The sequence below is a fragment of the Myotis lucifugus genome, unplaced genomic scaffold, assembly GCF_000147115.1.
Source record: "Myotis lucifugus unplaced genomic scaffold, Myoluc2.0 scaffold_384, whole genome shotgun sequence".
Classification (NCBI taxonomy): domain Eukaryota; kingdom Metazoa; phylum Chordata; class Mammalia; order Chiroptera; family Vespertilionidae; genus Myotis; species Myotis lucifugus.
The window spans coordinates 807,025-823,943 of NW_005871432.1; the positions used below are offsets into that span (position 1 = coordinate 807,025).

Below are 16,919 nucleotides of genomic sequence, written 5' to 3' on the forward strand. Positions count from 1 at the left end.
TGGGGGGGGGGTTGGGAACGCCACACCCTGTCACACACAGAGCCGCAGGGCGATCAGGGGGTTTGGGCGCTGCCCCCCTGTCACGCTGATCCGGTGCCAAGAGGCCTCGCGGCTCCACTGATCCCGGTGCTGGGAGGCATATTACCCTTTTACTATATAGGATAGAGGCCTGGGGGCCGGCTGGTTTGCCCTGAAGGGTGTCCTGGATCAGGGTGGGGGTCCCCACTGGGGTGCCTGGCCAGCCTGGATGAGGGGATGATGGCTGTTTGCAGCTGGTCACACACCCTTCAGGGTGGGGGTCCCCACTGGGGTGCCTGGCCAGTCTGGGTGAGGGGCAGAGGGCTGCTTTCAGGCTGGCGGTTGACTGAGGCTCCCAACCGCTCCTTTTTTTCTTTTTTATTTTTTTTATTCTGGGCCAGCTTTAGCTCTGGCTCTAGCTCTGAGGCTTCCGCTGCTGAAAGCAGGTATCTGGTTTGTTTGCGTTCTATAATTGAAACAATGTATAACTCCAGCTCTGAGATCCAGCCGGCTGAAAGCTGGTTTCTGGGGTTTTGTTTAGCTTCTATATTTGTTACAAAGTTTCAAACTGCCAGCTCAGAGGCCGGCAGCGCAGGCGGGGAATGTTGGAGTCCTCCTTCACTGAAGGAAGCAAGCCTCATGTTCGCTTTAAGCTGCCTGGCTGCCAGCCGCCATCTTGGTTGGCAGTTAATTTGCATATCACCCTGATTAGCCAATGGGAAGGGTAGCGGTCGTATGCTAATTACCATGTTTCTCTTTTATTAGATTAGAAGATATATATACACATATGCACGTGTATGTGTATTTTTCATGTTTTCCTGAGTTATCTGCACCCATTACATTGATTTTGCTTTTACTTTTGGAGAAGTTTTGACTAGCTATCGTCTGGGAGTTTCTTTCCCCACTGGGATTGAGTCTGTGATGAGTCTGAAATGGCTGTTTTTCCATGTACTTGGGCATTTGGTTTGCCACTGTTTTGTTTAGGTTGTTTAATATATCAAGTGAGGATGAAAAACTTAGAAAACTTCAAAGTATTTCTTATACTGGATTATTTCAAGGTAATGTGCTTGGCTACAGTTAAATAATGTCATTATTAGGGGACAACCTTGTATGTATTATAATAAGATTTTGTCACTAGTTGAGGTTGATTTTTATTTATGAAATGTGCATGTGAGTAACATTCAGTTAATCAGTAAGATGAATTATGGCAGGACTAAAGAATTTTTTTATGCAGTATATTGAGAAGTTGGATGTTTGGAATTGGAGCAGTTGGTCAGAATGTTCAAGTTCGGAAAGTGTTTAATTGTATACCAGAAGAAAATTCTCTGACATCCAAAAAGTAGCAATAGCACAATGATTCAATTGCATTGTACTTTTAAGAAACAAAGTATGAAACAGTTCATTTTCCTCGGTCCCAAAGTAGCCTGTCAGGCAGCGTGCCTGTTTCTATCTGTTTCCCAGCTGATGGGACTGACTTCCTCAAGTGTGTAAGCACAGGACGGCTCCAGCCCAGGCGCCTTTCATCTCAGATGCAGTGCTCTTTGAGTTCCAGCACCGGCAGCTGGGAGGGCTAGGACAGATTCCAGTCCTTTCAAGTTAGTTTAAGGTTCTTGTAAGTAGGTAATTTAGCAAAGTACCTATTTTTAGTTATAACAAATACCTTGTGGATTATTTTAAAATGAGATAATTCACTTAGTATTTTCATTTTAATCTGTAAAATACTTTTAAAGATTTATATGATATAAGATTGTCTTAAGTATAATATTCATATTCAATATTTGTAATATAAAATAATATTCAGCCCAATATATCTGCTAAGCACCACAGATTTGTGAACCTAATAAGGCAGTCAGATAGAAGACATTTTTCCTAGAACTGAAGTGTAAACCACTAAAACTGGGTGCTGCTGTGGTATGTTCTACAAGTCATAAAACATGGGTTCAAGTTTTTATTGTCTGAGCTGGTTGTATGCCTTGAATCAGGTCACCTGGACTCTTCTATCTGTTACTCGAATGTAAGATTGGGACCTTAGACTAGGACAACCCCCGCCCACACCACCACATTCTAGCTCTAAACTTCTATAATTTCATTATTAGATTTCATTTTTTCTTGTTAATCATCGTGTCAGTGTCTTTTAAATAAGATTTATTGTAAAATAAATTGAAAGGAGCTAACTTTAACATTTTATTTTTGGTAGTTAATGTTTCATACAAGTTTACACAGTTTTGTTCAAAAGATAAATTTAGGAAACGAGAAATGTAATAAAGGCAAGTGTAGGAAAGTATGATTGGTGTTTGGAATGCTGAGCCTATGGGCTGTTAGGGTGTCTTTCATAGTTAAACTAAACCAGTACTTTGGATATGCGTTAAATATGCTAGCCACCTTTATTAATGGCTCTCAAAATAGCAAGAAGGTAGAATATAGTGTTTCTAATTCTGCATTATATATGAAAATATGAGATAATATAAGTAAAATGGACGGAATAGACATTAAACTAAAAAAACAAAGTTTAAGTTCTGGAACTTATTCTATGGAGTCTTTTCAGGGGAAAAAAGGTTGTTTTAGCTCTTGATACTGATCTCAGCAGGAGGTAGAAACTACTTTTCTTTGGCTTTGTGGTCTGTGTCTTCACACAGAAAGGTGGAGAGATGTGAGCATTGGGGGTGTGGCTTTTTCTGGGTCCCACAGCTAGATAGTTGAGGCAGCAGGAGGGTAGTATCTCATCAACTTTCCTTTCTGCAGGGAGGACAGGGGAGTGGGGTTGGGGGTGGGGGACTCGCCGCCTTCAGCTTGCTGAGCTTTTAGGTCTTCTGAGCACCATGGGCTTTCAGGGAAGAAAGAAAGGAGCTTGCCCCGTTTCTATACATTCTCCCGACTTTGTGGCTGTACAAAGCAGGAATGGAGCCAGCGTCACATAGGGCTGGCCTTGAGTCTTCTATAAATTTGTAACTGAGTATTTGGAGAAGTTATTTTCTAGTTCTGGATTTGTGCTGAAGTGGTGAAATACAGTCTGGTCCGAAGGCTAATGTTTTTTGTAAACAGAACGCATCTGGTTTATATATACAAGTGCCCCTGAAATAGTAACTTCTGCTGCCAGAGGTGTCTAAGAAAAGTAAAATATTTAGAATCAGCCAATTGATTGGGCCTTTCAGGCAGAGTCTGGCCAGTTGTGGAAGAGGTTAGCAATATTTTGTGAAGGGCCAAGCCCATAGTATACACTCACGTTGAATGCAGAAAAACATTATTACTCAGTCAGCATTACATTCATACCCAGTGTTACGTTACGATTGTGTGATCTTGGTGTTTTGAGTGAGCATAATTTGTCCTGGAAAGATGTAGTCAGTGGTGTATGCTTTTTCCAGATGTTTGAAATACCAGTGGAATTATACATTCACAATTTTGTACATAACTAATTTTAATAAGTGCGTATGCTCATTTTATTAGTATTTATTGTGCATGACAATTATTTTGCCCAACAAACAGCCTAAAAATGATTCAACCACGAGGATAGACTTAGAGGCCTAAAAGTGATCAGGGGTTCCTGGCCTAGTGTTGTCGTTCAGAGCCGGGATGAGGTGTGAGACGGCCTCAGGCTCCTCTCCTCTCCTCACCTGCATGTGGCCCTGGCTCCAGGACTTTGTCAAGTGGTTTTACTCCAGAGGTTCAGGTTTCTTATTTGTAAAATGATTTTGTGAAACCTCACAGTGAGGCTCTACTCCAATAGTCTGAGCAGGTTCTTGCTGAGTAAATTACCGGCATGAAAATAATGCCAGGGTCTTAAAAAATAAAAAGGAAATAAGCTAAGGGAAATCTCTTATTACCTTAAATGCTTATAGCGTTCATTCACATAAAAATAATTGACCTGCTTAGTACTGATACTGTCTATCATTAAAGTAAGTCTTCAAGGAACAGTGTGAGAACCCCGCTCGGGATGGCGAGTGGTGGTGACTGTGGCTGTACCTGTATTTATATTTAGAAAAAGAAAACTGTGTATTAGCAAAACCAATCAGATGTTCTTATTCTTACTATCTTTTCAGACAAATAGTTGGAATCACTGGGTTTTTTTTTTCTCCTTAAACCTTATTTGGAACTTTAAGAAGTAGAGGATCATGAGAAGAGATAATTATTAACAGTAATTCTATGAATTTATCTGGATAACAACGTTTTAGAGTTTGAGTGTAGGTGCAGAGGAAACTAATGTTTATGTTGGTTTAAAAGAAAGTACCTAGGTAACTGTATGATAACTATCTTTTCATACCACAGGGATGGTGATTTTTTTCTGTCCTGTCCACTGTCACCTTCCAACCTTCCTCCTCTGTTTTTCAAACTTGCTTAATTATCCCAAGACTCCAGATATTTCCGGGAGGTCTTGCTTGGTATGATGTAGTTACTGTCTCTCTGCCCCTCAGATTGACCTGAGTGTCCTTTGAGAGGGGCTGCATTAGCAGCTTCTGACTCCGTGGACTTGACTGGCATAAGTGTCTGTAAGAGCTGGAGAGGAACCCCGGGAGAGCTAGTGGTGGTGACTATAGGTACCTTCATGTAATTAATTGGGTTTGAGGATCTATTGATTGCAAAAGGCCTGTTGGGAACCCGAGTGGGGCACGAACAGCAGGTTAGGATGTGCTAGTTGCAGTGTTCCTGTCTAGCAGGAAACTCATAGTTGAACTCTGACTGCCTATTGGATGATGAAAGAGACGTGGCTTACGGTTGGGGATGGGAGGAGTGAATGGAGTTTGGTTGAAATGAGGTTTTTAAAAGAAAGTTTCATTAGCTGTAAGGTGTCCTGTGGAACTTGTTTGTGGTCAGCTCCTATTGTAATCATAAGTAAGGATATTGATAGGTATTATGGATCCATTTGTTTAGTCAAATATTTATTAAACACCTACTGTGTGCCAGGCACTGTTTGAGGCAAAGGGAATACAGTATTGAACTTCTTGCCCTTATGGAGGTTTCCCTTGTAGTGGAAGGAAAAGGAGAAAAAAAACGAAGACCAAGTAAGTGTGTAATCTGTCTGATGGTCCTGAGTGCTGCGGGGAGTCACAGAGCAGGGAAAGCGGGAAAGGGGAGAAATGGGGGACATGTTGTGATCAGTTGTGTTAAAGAAATGAGAGCAGATTTCAGCCTTGCTTACAGGGCAGATGCTTGTCCGAGGGCAGAGTCTCGTTGTTGGGAGCTGTACTTCTGCAGCACCAAGCCCCAGTCCTCCTCCGAGGCCAGCTTCGTGATGCCAACTGCGAGTCTTGAACGAGGCCAGGCTTTAGGAGTCATTCAGAAGCGGTTTTTCACTGGGCCAGTTGTATGGTAGAGAAGCCCTCTTGGGCAGCACTTGGCGAGTCTCTTAAACCGGGGGTGTCTCTGTAACCCCACTGTTTAATATGGGGAGCAGGATCGAAGCCTTGGGCAGCTGGGCGTTTATCTGCTAATCTCATTGATTCGTTCCAGTGGTTGTCTTCAGTGGAATCTGTTGAAAGAAATAAGAGAGAACATAAAATCATCTAATGTAGATGCCTTTTTAAAAGATACATATACACAGGATACAGAAGAGGGCATTTATGCCAGTACAGTAAAGTTAAAGTGCTAGTCTTTTCTGTCTATTTAAGGTGATGCCTGATATTGTCATGTTACAGAGGCGGATGCCCCAAACCTTCCGTGATCCAGCAACTGCTCCGCTGAGAAAACTCTCTGTTGACTTGATCAAAACATATAAACATATTAATGAGGTAAGACTATTGATTTATTATAACAGCATCTCTCTTGCAATAGAATAGGGAAAAAGTTATTTTGTGACCTATTTAAACATGCTAAACTTTTTTTTTTTTACCCCAGTGATTGTCATTTGAATGATTATTGTGAAGACTGGTAAACTAATGACTTATAGACAGTATAATTATGTAAAATAAAGAAGATATACTAACAAGGACTGCAAAAAAAATTACTTGTGGATAGCTTCCCCTTTTTTTCCAGAGTTGTACCTAATAAATGCTGAGTTATCATTTTTATAATAACTTCTCCAAAACAAGAAAGGGCAACATGAAAGCACAGTGACCACTATAAAAGCATGTTTCAGTTAGAATTTTGCTTAAATTTTTATATATCTGTTTCTACTTTTGCCATGGATGTCAGGAAACTCTGAGATAGATTTAATAACTAGTTAACAGGTGCTTGGCCTAATGCATTTCTGTGTATTTCTATATTTCTGTGTTTTTAAGTTGTCTTTTTAAATTTTCTAGGTGTTCTTTTAATTGTAAGATATCTAAAAGCCTTTTTGGGTGGAAGTAGGTAGGATAAAAAACACAGCATTTCAAATTACTCATCTTCCAAGTTGGCTCTGCCACCAAAAATTATTTTTCTAGTGTCTTAGCCCTTTGACTTGATTGGCATTTGCTGCTTAGCCTCAACTCCAGCTCCATTATTAATTATTGAGGGAGCTTTGGAGAAGAACACATGCCTGTGCTTTCTTCCCTCTCCCAGTGTGAGTCCTATCTCTTTTCACATTGCAGCCATGTAGCTAAAAAGGTGTTCTATGGATGTATACATTTTACAGCACTTTGATGCTGCTTAATGCCGATATTAGTATGTTAATGTGACAAGATAAAATTAGAATGAATGCAATGAGGAATATTTCTGAGTTGAATATTGTACACAATTAATGTGTTATAAAGGATGTGGTGCCAAACTAGCTTTTGACTATTAAGAATATCTGATAAATTGTTAATAATTTATCAATGTCAATGTGTTAATATCTGATAAATGAAAAAGCTACTGTTAATCTGTTGTTAACAGTAACTTTGTGAAGCTTGTTTTTAAGTGTAGTGCTACCTTGTAAACTAGAGTTTTTCTAATGCTGTTCTGTGAAACCCTAATTTATAATTTTCTTAAAGTTAGTTACCAATTACTTGGACTGTTGCCTAGTTCACCTATAATTTTTTTTTATTGATCTTAGAAATTATTTTGTAAGAAAAACAGATACAAGGAAAATAAACCAATCTGTGATCAGCCTCCAGGTTTATGGCCTTTAGTGTTGGGCGGGGGTGGGGTGGGGAGGGAAGAGGATGTTTTTCATTAATTGTTACATTATCACAGGCTTAAAAATTGAGCATGTCTCAATTTACTAATATAAAAGGAGGGCCTTTTATATTAGTAAAACATCAGTTTATATACATTTAAACTTTCATTTATAAAATCTTTTGCCTTATGAAACATTGATTGCTTGCCTGCCGTATGCACCCCAACCGGGGGATGGAACCTGCAGCCTGGGTATGTGCCCTGACTGGCAATAGAACCTGCGACCCTTTGGTTCATGGGACAGTGCGCCAACAAGCTGAGCCTCACTGGCCAGGGCTAAACAGTGTAATTTTAAAGTGAACTTTATTGTAGACAATTTTCATTGGTTATGTATCAGTGTCATTCTATAATTCAAATACCAACTATAGAAAATTTTTATTTTATTTTTTGTATTTGTTATAAAGAATAAAAACTCATTAATTTCCTACTAATAGCAGATTTGTCTGTTGATATATGCTCCCCTAATCCACAATGTTTTAAGTTACACAATTAACACTATATGTTCTCATTTCAGGTTTACTATGCAAAAAAGAAGCGAAGGCACCAACAGGGCCAGGGAGACGATTCTAGTCATAAGAAAGAGCGGAAGGTTTACAATGATGGTTATGACGATGATAACTATGATTACATTGTAAAAAACGGAGAAAAGTGGATGGATCGTTACGAAATTGATTCCTTAATAGGCAAAGGTTCCTTTGGACAGGTAATGTAATGGAAAATGCTGGATTTAATAAATTTCAATTTCTTAGTGAATGATGTTGTTATACCCTTTCCTCAGTGGCATACTTTTCAATATTTGTAAGTAGATCTAAACAATGGGTATGTATTTGGATTGTCATAGCTCTCTAAAGATAGTAAAATGTATCAGCTATCAAAATCCCTTTGGACCTTTTTTTCTTTATTTACTTTATACAGCTACCAAGTACTTATGTTACTAAGAGGTTGATTTTTATATATATAAGTATATATTTTTTATTGATTTCAGAGAGAGAAAGAGAGAGAGAAAAACATCAATGATGAGAAACTTTGATCTGTTGCCTCCTGCTGGCCCCCTACTGGGGATACAGCCCAAAACCCAGGCATGTGCCCTGACCAGGAATCGAACCGTGACCTCCTGGTTCATAGGTCGATTCTTGCCATTGAGCCACACCAGCCGGCACTGAGAGGTTGATTTTAATCATGAATATGGGCCTGCCGTTCATATGGGCTTTGTGTAGTCTATGGCTGATTCTCCATTATGAATGCTAGAGATAATTACCCCTGTCTGATATTCCTCCTCAAGGAGCAAAGAATTATTATTTTTAGCTGGCACAGCAGGTGCCCTCTCACTTTTTGGAGGCTTGGAAAGCCAAGGACTATGCCCTGGGTTCTTCTCTCAACTCATCTTCTGACTTTATCAAGCCTCCTCTTCCAGTCCTCACAGCATTCAGCATTGCTCAGAGTGTGATGGGCTCAGTTGGATGCTCTGAGAGGATCATTTGGGGATCTTCTATCAGGAACAACAGGAATTTGGGAACTCCAAGGAAACTGTTTTTTTCTCTTCATTCCTGGCCTCTTTCTTTACCCATTACTCTCCCTTCCTCACCTGCCCGCCCAGCCCCAACACAAAGCACAAAAACCTAAATACAGTAGTCTCTTTCATTAGCTGTGTTCAGACCAATAGCTAGCCAGTCTTCCTCCTCGCACTTTTAAAAAGCGTTTTCTGTGGCTGTGGCTCCCCCATCTCTTTGCACTTGTAAATTCTATCTCACTGAGTCACAGAGCTCTGTTTTGTTTGAGGTGTGATTTACTGTTAATCCCAGAATATTTATCTTGCAACCTTTGTGCTATGAGTCAGTCATTAACGTGCATTCCAATTACTTCTTTTGACTTCTTAATGATGAGGATAGAAGGGGTCTCAAAATGACTCATCCTGAATTACCTTTTAAAATTTTATTTTGTTGGTTTTTTGTTTTTCTTTAACTATGGAACCTGCATGCATTTACTTACCTGTTTCTACCTTGAGAGAAAGTAAGATATACCTCTTTTTAATCTGTGTGGAACAAATTTGTCATTTGTCAGTCTTATGCTTAGGACAAAAAGTATACTGTAGGCCGTTAGCAGCCATGGGTGTAGACCCAGAAAAATCTACACTATTAAATAAGCTTGTAAAGGAAACATGAGCAAGATTGTTAGAAGACCTTCGAAGCTTCGGTGTGGCTTTGCCAGGCCCTGATGTTCCATTTATATGTCTGCCCCTTCCATGATTTCAAGGAATCTTAGTGATTTTACATAATGCAGGGGCTTTTCCCTTGATTTGTAACCTTGTTTTCTTCTTAGTCATAGGCATTTCAGTGTGTAGGGAGTCCCTCTTTTATGAAAGCACTAGAGACCCAGTGCACGAATTTGTGCACCAGTGGGGTCCCTCGGCCTGGCCTGCAGGATCGGGCCAAAACTGGCTCTCTGACATCCCCCAAAGGGTCCTAGATTGCGAGAGGGTGCAGGACAGACCGAGGGACCCCACTGGTGCACAATAGAGGCCAGGGAGGGATGCGGGAGGTTGGCCAGCTGGAGAGAGGGACCATGGGAGGGCTCCAGGGCGTGTCCAGCCGGTCGTGCTCAGTCCCGATTGGCCGTACCCCAGCAGCAAGCTAACCTACTGGTCAGATCGTCTGCCCCCTGGTGGGTCAGTGCATGTCATAGCTAGCAGTTGAGTGGCCTTAGCATATCATTAGCATATTATGCTTTTTTTTTTTAATATATTTTATTGATTTTTTACAGAGAGGAAGGGAGAGAGATAGAGAGTTAGAAATATCAACCAGCTGTCTCCTGCACATCTCCCACCGGGGATGTGCCCACAACCCAGGCACATGCCCTTGACCGGAATCGAACCTGGGACCCTTGAGTCCGCAGGCTGACGCTCCATCCACTGAGCCAAACCGGTTTCGGCAGCATATTATGCTTTGATTGGTTGAACAGATGACTGGACACTTGGCATATTAGGCTTTTAGTATATAGGATTATTTGTTTTGTTAGAAGCCGCTTCTGTTTCTCTCTCAAAGTTTCTTAAGGAAAGTTACTTCTGAAACCAGCTTTTGAGAGTGATTCTCAACACCTTCGATTCAGGGATTGTTGTCTCCACCTTGAAAATTACACCAATGTGTAAGCAGTTGCTATCAACAGGATTTTTTTTACTTGTGTGACGTCCACCATGAAAATTATGGCCAAGTAGCCTACTCTCTAAACTTCGTTTTCCATAAATACTCAGTCTCTGAGCTCAGAGTAATGTTTTCTTCCTCTTTCACTTTAATTTTCTTCTACTCTAATTCTGTAAACCTGTGAAAATGTAGGCCTCTTTGACATAAAACTTCACTTCACCAGGTCTGATTGATGCCTCTCTTATATGCTGTGGTGTGCTCAGGTTAAGGACCTGCCACTCACCAGATAATGTCCTCCATTGTCTCGGTTAGACTTTCTCTGAAGTCTCTGCCAGATCCTTGTTAAATAAGGGCTCCTTCACTTCTTTAGCCAATGGTTATCCTTATTGCATGTTGAAATTTCCCTGGGGAGCTTCGGGGGGAAAAGGACTGATGCTTAGGCTCCATACCAATTAAATCAGAATCTGTGACTGCATTCTGGGCATTGGTATTTTTAAAAACTGCCTATTAAATGTGTAATTTAGGGTTAAAAACCATTGCTTTGGCATTTAGCGGTTAACTATTTGCTAAGTCAGTAAATAGTTGGGCCCTGTTAATGGCCTTTGTCCTGGATCCTATTGGGATAGACACACTGAACTGCAACTCCTGGTGCAGGCAGTTAGTTAGTCAGGTGTTTATAGGGCATCCTCTGCCTTAAAAGATAATACAGTGGGGCCTTGACTTACGAGTGTCCCGACTAACCAGTTTTTTGAGATACCAGCTGTCTCTCGGCCGATTTTTTGCATTGAGTTGATAGAGTAATTTGAGTCAACGAGCTCGGTCTTGGAACAAATTAAACTCGTAAGTCAAGGCCCCACTGTAGTTAGTATTTTTCAGTATTGGGTGGAACTAGAGATACTGCACTTTTTATTACACCGTTGATTTCAGCTGAGCTGTTTATATTCTGTCATGGACAATCTATTTATCCTGACTGATGTAAATCCTGGAACATACATTCCATTCTCTTCTGTAATTCAGTGGTACTCAACCTACAAAGTGGAATCACTGGTAATTCTACCTGCACCTCCAGAATTTCTGAATGTGCAGATTCTGTATAATATTATAAATATAACTTCTTTAATCAGTTATAGTTGCTATTCCTGATTAGTAGAGATAGTTTCTTTTATCTATATTGATTTCTTAATTTTTATGTAAATCTCTTTGTTAACATGAAACACATTTTTAAATGAGTAAATTTAAAATGAGACGTGTGCATGGTGATTTAGTCATGAACACTCCTTACCTTAGCACTGTTTCTCATTTTAAAACTATCAAAATTCTCTATGACATTTAGTGTATAGAGGGGTGGGCAAAAGTAGGTTTACAGTTTTGAAACACAGTTTATTCTTATATTAATTACTAGAGGCCCGGTGCACAAAAATTTGTGCACTGGGGTGGGGGGGGGGCGCCCTCAGCCTGGCCTGTGCCCTCTCGCAGTCTGGGACCCCTTGGGGGATGACTACCTGCTGGTTTAGGCCTGCTCCCTGGGGAATTGGGCCTAAGCTGGCAGTCAGACATCACTCTGGCAGCCCGGGAGCCTCGGGGGATGTCCACTTGCCAGCGGGGAGCAGGCCTAAGCTGCAGTCGGACATCTTTAGCGCTGCTGAGGAGGCGGGAGAGGCTCCCACCACCACCGCTGTACTGGCAGCCGTCAGCCTGGCTTGTGGCTGAGCAGAGCTCCCCCTGTGGGAGTGCACTGACCACCAGGGGGCAGCTCCTGCATTGAGCGTCTGCCCCCTGGTGGTCAGTGTGTGTCATAGTGACTAGTCATTCCTAGTCTTTCTGCTGTTAGGGTCAGTTTGCATATTACCCTTTTATTATATAGGATAGAGGCCTGGTGCACGGGTGGGGTCCGGCTGGTTTTCCCTGAAGGGTGTCCCGGATCAGGGTGGGGGTCCCGCTGGGGTGCCTGGCCAGCCTGGGTGAGGGGCTGATAGGTGTTTGCAGGCTGGCCACACCCACTTCAGGGTGGGGGCTTCCCACTGGGGTGCCTGGCCAGTCTGGGTGAGGGGCTGAGGGCCGTTTTCAGGCTGGCCAAGCCCCCTGGCAACGGAAGCTCCCAGCCTCTCCCTTTTTTCTTTGTATTCTGGAACTTATTTACCTTCTATAGTTGAAACTTTGTTGCCTTCAGTGGAGCTCAAAGCCAGTTGGGAAGCTTGGCTTCCTCCATCACTGGAGAAACCAAGCCTCCTGCTCGCTTCAGCTCCGTGGCTGCCGGCCGCCATCTTGGTTGGGTTAATTTGCATACAGTCGCTCTGATTGGCTGGTGGGTGTGGCTTAAGGCATAGCGAAGGTACGGTCAATTTGCATGTTTTTCTTTTATTAGATTAGATTGTATTATTTTCCATACAAACAACTGTAAACCTCCTTTTGCCCACTCCTGTATTGTGGAACTTTCCAGGTAATTTATATTTGATTTTTTTAGTGTAAACTAATTTTTATTTTATATACCTATGTTGTTATCTATGAAAATCTAATTTAAAGTTAGAAATTTATCTACATTTTTCAGGTGACTCTGAACTTTTGATATATTTTACACTAATACTTGAGATTTAAACCAGGTTTTTGTCTCCTTAAAAGAATATAAAAGAATTGTCTTACAGTGTTATTTAATAAGAAAGATGAAAAACCAAAGCACTTGTTAAAATTAATTTATTTTTGAAGCAGGAAAATAGTTAATTCCAATTTTTTTAAGAAAGTTATCTATTTTGTAGATATTTCAAAATACTATAAGGATGCAAAAGAAATTCAATAGAAAAGATTGATTTAAAGTGATTGTAAAGTAGTAAATGAATGATATTGAATGGAAAGGAATAGGATCTCTTCTAAGTAGGAACGTCATGAAATGAGTTAGGTAAATGTACAATTAGGTGAATTGTAACTGCTGGGAAATTGTTGCCATTAGTGAAATAGAGAATTATTCCTCCTTTCTTCTCTTTTAGGTTGTAAAGGCATATGATCGTGTGGAGCAAGAATGGGTTGCCATTAAAATAATAAAGAACAAGAAGGCTTTTCTGAATCAAGCCCAGATAGAAGTGCGGCTTCTTGAGCTCATGAACAAACATGACACTGAAATGAAATACTACATAGGTAAACAAACAGGAGACAAAGCCTAATCCAGGCCAGAAATTTGAGTTAATGGTTATTTTCATATGAAACTATGTGGATTTTATCTTTAAAGTGGTTGACTAAAAATTCAGCTGTTTATTTCTGTTGGTGGGCATGGATTTATATACATTACCTGATCTGGCAGTAATATGCTAAGTTTTTGGGACTCTGCATTCCAAATGGCATACAGTTTAGAAACAAACGAGAATAGTGACTTTGGGGGGCCAAGGGGGACTTGAAAGTCCCATTTGTTTGCTTTAATCATGGACATTTATCCAGAAAATCTTCTTCCTGGTAACTTTAACCATTTCTAATATAGATCAGAAATGAAAAGTAAGCTAGTATGTTTTGTTCTTAATGGTTATAGAACCACTTTTGGTATGGCTGAGTCAGGATCCCGGCTCCTCGGGCTGTTTGTAAGTTTGGCAGCATTAGAAGCTGTTGGACTTATTACAACAGAAAAGAGATAATAGCCACCATTTATTGAACTCCTATCATATTGTGCTTTTCTTCCATCTTCTGTAATAATCATAGCAGTCCTGTAAGGAAAGTGGTAGACTCTTTATTCACAGGTGGTTTGTATAAAGAGTAACGATCCCCAAGGTCCCAGGCTCTGGAGATAGGATGTGACCCTACCTCTGCCTAACTCCCATTTGTTTCATTGTCATATGGTGTTGGGTGTGTTTTCCCTCCACGTTCCGCGTGGTTCAGGGTTCGGGGTCTGGAAGAGGAGCCGCACACAGATGAATGAAAAGAGACAAGAGACAAGAGATAATTTGGACACATTGGGGAGCCAGGCGGGCAAGTCCACTCAAGGGGAAGGACTTCCCCGGAGCTCAAGCCTCGCCAAGCTTTTATTGACCTTGGGATAGCCCCTAGGTAGGGAGGTTCCAATGACACACAGACTAGGTCATAGCATAACCCTTAGGCAGGCAAGTTCCAGTAATAGGCAGACTATCTTATCAACAAGGATTTACATGAGTAATTAAATGAATTAAGGTGGGAGGATTCTTCAGCTACCATTATCTAGATTAACTGGGTGGTGCACAGCTCCGACCATTGCTAGGGTTTCAAAGGTCACCAACATTTAGGGGTCTCTGTCTATGCTTCAGCTAGGGAAGACAATAATTGGTTACCGACAATATGGTGTTTTTCTTATGAAAACAAAATGAGACAGAAGAATTAGGAAAATAGTGACGTCTAGGGCCGATTAGTATATGGGCAAAACATTTAATTATACATTCTTTAATGCTCTTCTTAACCAAATCTAAGATGCCAGTGATTGTGAGACGCTAATAATTTATGTGCTGCCCAGTATAAATATAAGATGCCGTCCCGTTTTATGATAGAGACCTTAGAATCAATTAATTGTAGAAGTTCCTGTAGGTATATATCCATAGCAATTTAAGTTCAGAAATGCTGGCTTTACTTGATAAACATGAGGTTAAATTTTACTTAGCAAGCTCTTTTTTAAGAAAATGAGGGAGGACATTGTGGTGTTAATGGTTTTTTTAGTCCCCCCGAATGTGGTGGAAACAAGAGAATGTATGTTAAAGGTATAATGTTCTGATACTCAGATTAGATTCCATTTATGAAACACCCTTCACTCCCCATTGTACAATAAAAAGAGCTTATGCTATTACTTTTTCTTCCTTGGTTTCTTCTCTTTAGATATCAGATATAATTCATAGTAATAACATTAGTATTTAAAACCTTTTTTATTCAGACTTACTGAACATTTGCTGTTCACTATGATTATAACTTAGTATAAGGGAAGCCCGTTTCCACTCAAGGGGCTTTAGAAGCACAAGAAGGACATTCTAAGGATGCTCGGCTTATAAAGTGGTATCTGGGCATGTCTTCCTCCTTCTCACTCTTGTTTCTTGTATTTTGAATGTTTGCTAAAGTTGAGAGAAAATGTTGTAACATTTTAACCCTGCTTTATTGAAAGAAGAGATGGCAGGCATATAGAAAGTACTCAGTAAATGTTAGCTTCTCAGTTCTTACATAATGACAGCGATCATTTTTGTTTTTGGTAAACTGGTGAATGATCATTAATTGTTTATAAGTCATTACAGATATTCTTTTGGATGAGTTTTTAAGTTCTTTTAGGATTGTGAATGCAGTGTAGCAAGAAATTGAGGTTCTATATATATTGGAAAACAACAAATGAAGAACTTTAGAGTTAGACGCAGATATACCAGTAGAGTTGATACCTTAAATTTAAGGTGTCTGAAAGTCCTATTGCTCTTTTATAATGTAAATAATTTATTTATGTTTTGAAGTGGTTGACCAATATAGTTTACTCAGATGATTTTATAGTCTTAAGTCTTTGAACTCTTAAAAAATCTGCTTTACCATCTAGCATAATTTCTTACCTGGATTATTTAGTACCTGCCAGGGTCTGGTTAAAAGAAAATTCCATTTAGGTGTAGAACAAAGTCTTGCTAACCTTCTATCTGTTTTCCCCAAAGTTTAGTTTAAAAGCCTAACCAGGTATACTTGAGTTGGAGCATTCTTTGACAGCATCTTTAGTGCTTAGCACATTGTTGATACTCAGTGAGTGAGGACTGAGTAGGGAGGTCAAGTGGAGCTGAGTAGATTATCTTCTATTAGAAGCAGTCTAATCTCAGAGCTGCGTAGAGGGATTTTCATAATCACATTGGAATTCTGACATCAGCTACCTTTGCGTTCTTTTTGTAGCTACTGCTTTCTCATATTAAAACTTTTGCATGGACTATTTCTTGGGTGTCTTATTGTCACACGAGCTGTGTTTTTAGTTTTAAACCCATGAACTTCAGTGATTAAGAGCAGATGTTATACATTCTTATGTAACATTTAAGGATTCTTTTTATTTGCGGAGTGTTGATTTCTACTACAGACTCCTACAGAGTCATGTAGTATTCATATTGAGTTGTTTATTCTAATTTTAGATCATGTGTATCAGGAGTGATCTAAAAGCAGTATTGTTACCAGGACAACTCAATGTGTCCCCATCCTCAGGGACCAGACATAGTTACTCCAGATAGATCTGTAGAGAAACCTGTTTTATGATACAAAAGACCAAAATGAAGGTACCCTTGACAAATGGTGGTTTCATATCTCTCCAGCTGAGTTAGAGGTGCTCAGTTTGGTGTATGTAAGAATTTTTATAGTGAAGGGCAGCATTTTATTGAATGACCTCATTTGATGTGAACTCAGTGTTAATACTTAAAGTACAATCTTTGAAACAGCTTCATGAGTATTAAGCCTTTATAGAGGGTCAACAGGGATAGCAACTAATGTGTTCTCTACTCTTTCCCTATTCATAAGTCTGCTTATCATTTCTTCCTATAATTGAACTTTATTTTGAAGTTTCCCCAAACCTTCAGTGTTGCAAGATGTCCCATGTACCAGTTTGATGAACATAATTAAATGCTTTATGAACTATACCTTCTAATGCATGATTTTCAAACATTTGCTATATTTGCCTAAAGGAAAGAAAAATCTGTATTTTCCTTCGATTTGTTACAGAAAATTAGATTGTGTATATATGTCACAGCCTTCCCA

At 40.0% G+C, this 16,919-nt stretch overlaps 1 protein-coding gene across 4 annotated transcripts in view; it reads left to right on the forward strand.

Moving 5' to 3' along the window:
• DYRK1A (dual specificity tyrosine phosphorylation regulated kinase 1A) overlaps nucleotides 1-16,919 on the forward strand; it is a 74,091-nt gene that overhangs the window by 37,877 nt on the left and 19,295 nt on the right. For 3 of the 4 annotated variants that reach the window (XM_014467236.2, XM_014467238.2, XM_023743316.1), the window contains exons 3-5: nucleotides 5,622-5,741; nucleotides 7,601-7,789; nucleotides 13,205-13,352. In XM_014467236.2, the coding sequence (XP_014322722.1) occupies nucleotides 5,622-5,741; nucleotides 7,601-7,789; nucleotides 13,205-13,352 (457 nt within the window). The remainder of the gene's footprint in view (nucleotides 1-5,621; nucleotides 5,742-7,600; nucleotides 7,790-13,204; nucleotides 13,353-16,919) is intronic. The other variant, XM_014467237.2, reaches the window with a different exon arrangement.